We start from the raw sequence: 7,709 nt of genomic DNA, 5'->3' as shown, positions 1-7,709 counted from the left end.
GAGGAGGCGCGCAGGGAGGCGCTGCGGAAGCTGGGGCTGCTCAGGGAGAGCTCGTGAGGGCCGCGCGGGCTCCGGTCCACCCTGAAGAGAGGGTGAGAGAGTCGCTGCACGCAGGAGCTGTTTGGCCTGAAACGGAAGTGACAGGGGACCCCCTGCCCTCTGCGGCACATCAGAATCTAGAGGTGCCAGGCTGGGGCCTCCGGGCTGAGCCCGCACCAGCGGCTCCAGCCACCGGGACAGAGGACTCTTCCCTGAAGGAATCCGGCCGGGGGTTTGTCTCCCTTTTCCCAAGAACTGAGACCCCAAGAACCTTAGACCCATGGGTGTCCGTGATGTGTAAATGCCATCTTTTGGGGGCTGGGAGGAGCAGGACTGGTCTGATTATCATTCTTGAGTCTCATCTACCCTTTTCTCGAAGTACATGACATGAAAGTCAGCTCAGATCCCTTCCACTCAGGATTCTCCCCGCCTTTTCTAAGAAAATAAAAAAAAAAATGCTTGTTACATTTTGTAATGTCTTAATAGACTCGCTTTTGTTTTCGAAGGGTGAGGCATCATGGAACTTTGCTTTTGTTTCTTGACGTAATTTAGTTTGCCCAGTTTTGTTTTTACTGAAAACTGCAATGAAATCTTAGAGTTTTGGGAGTGAAACAGAACGGTAATTTTGAGAAAGCAAGTCTCATCAGACTCTCCGGTCTGGGACATGTTTGCCTGAGCCTGTGTTTGTGTGTATATGTTTTTAGAAACATATGTGTCAACATATACATGCATAGGTACCCTGTGTGTCCACATGTATCATTATTAAATAGAAACTTCTGAACACCCTCCTAAGTCACTACAGGATGCCAGCGCTTCCTATTCTTGGGCAGACAGAGCCACCTCAGCATCCTGACGGATGATACAAGAAATTGTTACTTCCTAGTATGGAAGTGTCTTAAGGGCACGTCTCCATGGTATTTTGGTGAACCCAAAGTGCTTTTTCCTTAACAAAATGTTCCTCTGTTCCCAATTAAAGTAATATTCCCTGCTTCCAAGTAAGCAAGACTTCACTGAAGATGGAACTTTTTAGAAAACTAATCTCCTTTATCACCTAATTTTAGTTTTGCATATTCTGAGGTCAACAGAAGGAAGCAAAAGATTCTTAAAGATCCACCCGACTGTCATGTTCCACAAGCAACATCTCAGAATTAATAGGGAAAAACCAGTGAAGGAGGTTAGCAGGAAAAGAACCGGTTTCCTCCCAGACTATGTCTTACACGCTGAGTTATGCCACAAGCGTTATTATCAAAACTATTTAAGGCTGGAGTCTTAGACCTCTAAAAATAGACGGGACGGGCTGCCCTGAGCAGTCACACCCTTGTGTTTTTATGTCTCCGCCAGCACCGTAACAGAGCCTGTTTCTTTCCCATTGAGTATTACTTAAATTCAGACTTAAATGTGCTGTGGAGGGCATTTTCACAGTATTCCATTTGCCTTGTAAATTACATGAAGTGCATGATTATAATTTTTTCCTTAGAAATGCAATATTTAGTCTCATCCAGCTCTTATTCTCATGAATAATAACCTCATAGATTCTTGATGATCTTAATTTAAATAGGTGCTTTAATTTTACCTTTCAAAAGTAGTTACTGTAAATTTTACTCCTGTTAATGCTGGATTGGTTTAAAGGATTTATAAGGGCTGTGTTTCCTCTTTACAAAGCAAGATGCCATACAGTGTTCAGTAACAGAAGGTCCTGATACAACCGGCATTTTAAATACTCTGGATGAGGACGGTGTATTTTTCACTGACCCCATGATTTCACTGTGAGTAGGGTGAACTGGACTGCATATTAGTTTATTCGTTGTCATAATCACATTTTTGAAAAATAAATTTAAGAGTTTTTTTCTTAAGCTTGTTTTTGCATTGCATGCTATATTCTCAGTTACTTTCTTTTAAATGGTTATACCCTTTCCTTCTATTTATTCATAATTTCTTCTGTTTGTTCATGGTTACACTGACTGTCACCCTGGTCATTTCTTGTGTCTAAAACCCTACTAATTAAAGCCATATGTTTTGTACAAAGTTCAAATTGTAGCTGCTGCTAAACTAACCCGTAGGTGTACTTATGTTGGCAAACCCAGTTTGTGGAGAGGCATTAGTTTCCTTGCCGTAATTATATGATGTCATTTCTTAAAGGTCAAATGGTTCACGGTAATTTGAAGGACCAAACATATCTCAAAGCAAAATCGTAATGGAAAGATGAATCCTAAATGCCCCACTTTTTCCCCCAAGTGATGCTTGTAAATCATTCTCTGCTTTTACAAAACTCTTTATCTTAATGCTTAAATCCGAAAAAAAAAATTATCCTTTTCTTTTCTTTTTGAGACGGTCTTGTCTCCCTTTTCCCAAGAACTGGGAGAGAGAATAACCTTCGCCCAGGCTGGAATGCAGTGGCGTGATCTCAGCTCACTGCAACCTCCGCCTCCCGAGTAGCTGGGATTAAAGGAACGCGCCACCATGCTGGGCTAATTTTTGTATTTTTAGTAGAGATGGGGTTTCACTATGTTGGCCAGGCTGGTCTCGAACTCCTGACCTCATGTGATCCGCCCGCCTCGGCCTCCCAAAGTGCTGGGATTACAGGCGTGAGCCACTGCCCCAGCCATATCCTTTGCTTTCCAAAAGCTGTGTGCAAATGACCAAACCAGAGTCCCGTGGGCGGATGGCAACACCAAACACAGCATCACAGCATCTGCTACAGTCCTCTCCTACTCCTCCCCTTTCTGATACTTGGTTCCTGGCATGCATACCCAACTTCACGAGATTGGCAGAAATGCTGATCTTTGTGTCTCCCCTGCCCGCATTCTCCTATAAGGCTGGCTGAGGAGAGAAGGGACAGGAAAGACAGAGACACCGATCCTGGCATGCTTTCATCAAGAATTCGGAGGACAACTTCTCCACGTGTTTAATGATAAAGCCCTCGGCTTCATGCATTTTGACCAAACTCACAGGCATCTGAGGGCGGCCCCAGGCACGGGGCTCACAGCCTACGCTGCCTGCCTGCTCTTCAGCCCCTCCTGGGCTATACAAGCTGTCTTCTGAATTTAGGATCCCTCACTCAAAATTCCTGGTGCAGAGTTCCACTGTAGGATGCCCATTTGGAACCAGCTATTGTAAAGAGCTGAGCAGAGGTGATGAGCAAGGCCTTATGGAAACCTTAAGACTGACTGTTTTATTAAAAAAACAAAAAATCGGAAATATATTCTCTTGGCCGGTGGCTCATGCCAGAACTTTAGGAGGTCAAGGTTGGGGGATCGATTGAACCCAGGAGTTTGAGACCAGCCTGGGCTATATAGTGAGTCCCTATCACTACAAAAAAAAAAAAAAGCCCGGCCGGGTGGCATGCACCTGTAGTCCCAGTTACTCAGGAGGCAGAGGTGGCAGTATCGCTTGAGTCTGGGAGGTCAAGGTTGCAGTTAGCTGAGACCTTGCCACTGCACTCCAACCCGGGCAACAGAGCGAGACTTTTTCTCAAACGAAGAAAAAAGAAATGGATTCTCTTTAAATTTCCACACCTCTGGCTGTGAGGATTCTGACTTGTCAGGGGATTTGGTGTTTTTTTGTAATATACAATAGGTAATCTAAGAAAATCAGTATTTAATGGCTAATAAAGAGGAATGAAAGAGAAATATAAAATATGACAACAATTTCCTTATCGAGAAACTCTTAACTGCCGTGCTGTCTTCCCGATGGCGACTTCCCTCAGGAAGGCACTTTCTCTGCGTGTATTTCTCGCTGTGACGTGGCGAGATTAGTAAACTTGTTTTTCCCTAAACTGCTTCCTTGGGTTCTTAAACTTCTGCCATCAAAGAATGGTGAACTCTGAGTGAGCAGTCGCCTTGTTTTTCTGTTCTTCTCATCATGCCTGTGGTCCCTGCCGGGGCTGCTGGGGGAGGAGGAAGGGGAGGAGCTGGGAGTGCTCACCTGGAGAGGTTTGTGTTTTCATTGAAACGACAAGTCACCAAACAGGTTTTGTGTCTTCTCTTCACAAGGCTTTTCTCCCCTGCTTTTCAGTAGGGGAAACAAGTCCCATCTCCTTTTCTAATCTGCTAGTTGGACAAGCCCTGCTTTCAAATAGCTGAGGAAAGAAGACAGAGCTGCAAGCCGCTCTGGAAAATCACGTGCTCTGTCATTGAATGTGAAGCAGAGGCGTGGCTGGGAACCCAACTCCACGTGGTCTACCTCCCCCAGGCCTCTGGGGCTTCTCCCTCACTGCCAGAATCACCACTTTCTCTCAGCAGAAAAGCCTTGTGGGGGGATCCAGCCATCCACAGAAGAAAAGGCCCAGGGGCCCTCCCACCCCGCGCTTTTCACCATGGCAACAGTCCGCGCTGGAGTTTGACAGATGAAGGCTTTCTGAAAGGCCTCTTCCAAACAAGACAGCAGAACTCAGCCCTCCGCATTCCACATTCACAGTGCTTATGAAATGCCCATCACTCAGCAAAGCAGGCTTCGTGCTTCCTCCCGGGTATTGTCCTTGGAGGAGGGGGGAAGCCAATACCCAGGAGCCCGAAAGGGTGTCCTCCAGGCCTGCTTCTTACATAGACTGTAGGAGCTTCCTATGCAGCAACCAGCTAAGAAGGGGCTGCATGGTGACTCCTGGTAACGACCTAAACGGCAAACTCCAGCCTAGGGGAGAAGCACCCAAAACACCCGGCAGAGTGCAACGGGGTCATGGTGCCCCAGCATTGCCTGGATCCCACTGCAATCCCCAGATCTGAGTGTGGGGTCCACAGCCAGACCCCTCTGTCCTGGGCACAGGAGGATCTGGAGCAAGGCGGGGTCGGGCCGGGTCCCCTCCTGCTTCACTGCTTGGGTTTCATGCAGGTTTTCCTGGCTCCTGAGGCTGCTTTAAAGCCCTGGTCACCCTGTCCCTCACTGACCCTTGCTTCTGAGGTTCGGGAGCATCTGGAAGTGCAACCCGCTGTAGGCATGCTCAAAGCCCCAGGCCTCTCTGCTGCGGGCTGGGCAGATGGCAGGAACCCCAGGCCAGCATGCGACCCCCACCCCCACGGCCCCTGCTGCAGTCAGAGCAGTCGCTATGACCAGCCCACCCCAGCCCCAGATAAGAATTCACATTTGCAAGCGGAGGCTGCTGGAACTCAGTGGTTGATAAACAGGTCACCCTTCATAAACTTTAACCTCAGAGTGTTTGTACATGAAGCAACGCTGCCAACAGTAGTGACCTAAATTCTGGAAATGCCTTTCAGGGGTGGGGCTGAATGAACAAGGGAGCTGCGTGCTGGGCCTGCACAGCCTGTGCACACGACTCAAGGACAGCTCCCATTCAGGCCCAGGCCCCTTTGACTGCGGGGCCGGTGCATTTCCCCCCATGAACTGCCTGAGTGTGAGGATGGCAGCAAGGGACCTGCCCTTGTTTCTGAAGATGCCCTGGCCCTCTGTGGCCCTTATGCAATGGCCCAAGTCCTCATACAACCCATGTCTCTAACAGATAATGGAGCCAGCAATGCCACCTGGCCACCTTCAGTTTCCAACCGGTTCTCGGACTCTACAAGTTTCCTGGTCCTTGAAATCAGACAGACTGTATCCCTTTTACGTGACTATTCACTTGGCGTCTGGCATTTTGAATTTGGGGAAAATAACCTCTGCTTGGGAAGACGGTTTTCAAAGAGTAAGAAGGCTTAAGAAGGCCTGGCCGTGCCCAGATGTCGGAGCAGCTGAGGTGCCCCATCTCCTGCGCCCGCCTTCCCAACTCAGGGCTGAGGGGCTCACATGACCGTGACTTCCCTAATTCATCACCATGTGACTGTGAAGCTTTCTGTGAGGCTCTTCATTCGTCAGTCCAATCATTTCTTTTCTTTTTTTTTTTTTTGAGATGGAGTTTCACTCTGCCGTGCAGACTGTAGCACAGTGGCGCCATCTCAGCTCACTGCAACCTCTGCCTCCCAGGTTCAAGCAATTCTGCCTCAGCCTCCCTAGTAGCCAGTCTTTGTGTCCCTGCCGTATGCCGACACTGTGTGGTGCTAGATGGTAGCTCCTTTCTCCCTACGGCCACCTGACAGGCGGGGCTGTCCCAGCAGCTTACACATGGAACAGGGAGGCTTCGCTTCTCTCCCCGGGGGCCTCTGGGGGCTGCCGCAGGTGCCCTGCCCTGGCAGCCAGGCTGCACCCTCCAGTGTGTCCTGCCCTCTTGCTTCCCTTCTTTCCTTGCCACCCACAGAGTCACTTCCTCAACGAACTTGGCCCCCTTCTCCCCATGGCTCCTGCTGATCTTTAGATAGGCTTCAGGGGCATAGTAATAGGGATGGGGCCACTTAGAGAGGTGACAAGAAAAGGCAACTGAAGGCTGGGCCAGTTGAGGGCAGGCTTGGCAGGAAGAGGGAGCGGGGGCAAAGGGCAGCTTCCAAGCGGAAAGGAAGGTGGATGGTGAGTCTGGGCCTGAGAAGGACCCCCAAGACAGCGGACAGGGGGGTCCTTGAACCTGGTGCCTGTGACCTCGGCCTTGGGGACCCAGCTCCAGGCAGGTCCTTTGGTGGCCTCTGTCTCCCTTCCCCCACTTAGGAGCTGGTTCTAGAACCTAGAATTGCCTGTAGGAGTTTCCAGCGCCCTGACGTGCAGGACTGCTACACACAACACGGCTACACAAGCTCCTGGGGTTGCCCGATCCACTCCTTGGCAGGCCTTTGAAGCCGTGGTTGTTGCTAGAAAGGCAAGGAGGCTTCTGTGGAAAGTCCAGGGGCCTGGCTCCAACCCAGCATCTGGGCAGCACTGCACTGCCCAGGCCTGCCTCCGCCTCCGCCTCCACCCCGGGCCCAGCACAGGGGACAGCAGGGACCAGGTGGTATTTCGCCTTACACGTTTCCAGCTGCAGCTCCATCGTGACACAGGTACCCTACAAACTGTTGGCCCCTCCTGCCCTGTCACAAATTATCACAATTCTGCCAATATTCCTCAGTGGCACTGCTGACATTTTTGTCTCTGTTTTATTGGGTGTGCCGGCTCTCAAGGAACTGAGGTCTCCTTGCCTTGAGAGGCCCCACACTTTGGTAACCTTGCTATCATTTCGATTATCTTTTGTAAATTTATCTAGGAATAACTACTTTCAGTGCCAGTTTAGGCCAAGTTTTTTGTTTTGTTTTGTTTTTGTTACTGTTTTTGAGACGGAGTCTCGCTCTGTTGCCCAGGCTGGAGTGCAGTGGCGCGATCTCAGCTCACTGCAAGCTCCACCTCCCGGGTCACGCCATTCTCCTGCCTCCGTCTCCCGAGTAGCTGGGACTAACAGGTGCCTGCTACCATGCCTAATTTTTGTATTTTTAGTAGAGACAGGGTTTCACCTTGTTAGCCAGGATGGTCTCGGCCTCCCAAAGCACTGGGATTACAGGTGTGAGCCACCGCGCCGGCTAGGCCAGGTTTTTAAAATCACTCAAGTTTTCCTTTTGAACCAGATTTTTGTTTTTTTCTCAGCTCAGTCATCCACCTCATGTAGTTTTGATTCCAAGGGACTGCTTGCTGTTTCTAAAAACTAGATCCTCCAAAATGTACCAGATTTCAAAGGTACATTTTGCTGTAAGTGTACCCTGCTGGATTTTCTTTTTTTTTTTTTGAGATGGAGTCTCGCTCTGTCGCCCAGGCTGGAGTGCAATGGCCGGATCTCAGCTCACTGCAAGCTCCGCCTCCCGGGTTTACGCCATTCTCCTGCCTCAGCCTCC

At 49.5% G+C, this 7,709-nt stretch overlaps 1 protein-coding gene across 1 annotated transcript in view; it reads left to right on the top strand.

Moving 5' to 3' along the window:
* PROSER2 (proline and serine rich 2) overlaps positions 1-7,709 on the top strand; it is a 41,231-nt gene that overhangs the window by 31,161 nt on the left and 2,361 nt on the right. The window contains exons 6-9 of the mRNA XM_011974944.1: positions 4-336; positions 5,250-5,386; positions 5,492-5,671; positions 6,680-6,887. Of these exons, the coding sequence (XP_011830334.1) occupies positions 4-336; positions 5,250-5,386; positions 5,492-5,671; positions 6,680-6,887 (858 nt within the window). The remainder of the gene's footprint in view (positions 1-3; positions 337-5,249; positions 5,387-5,491; positions 5,672-6,679; positions 6,888-7,709) is intronic.

Source organism: Mandrillus leucophaeus, unplaced genomic scaffold (assembly GCF_000951045.1).
Source record: "Mandrillus leucophaeus isolate KB7577 unplaced genomic scaffold, Mleu.le_1.0 Scaffold15, whole genome shotgun sequence".
Lineage (NCBI taxonomy): Eukaryota > Metazoa > Chordata > Mammalia > Primates > Cercopithecidae > Mandrillus > Mandrillus leucophaeus.
The sequence above is the reverse complement of the archived record's forward strand: the minus strand, read 5'-3'. Positions and strand labels throughout refer to the sequence as shown.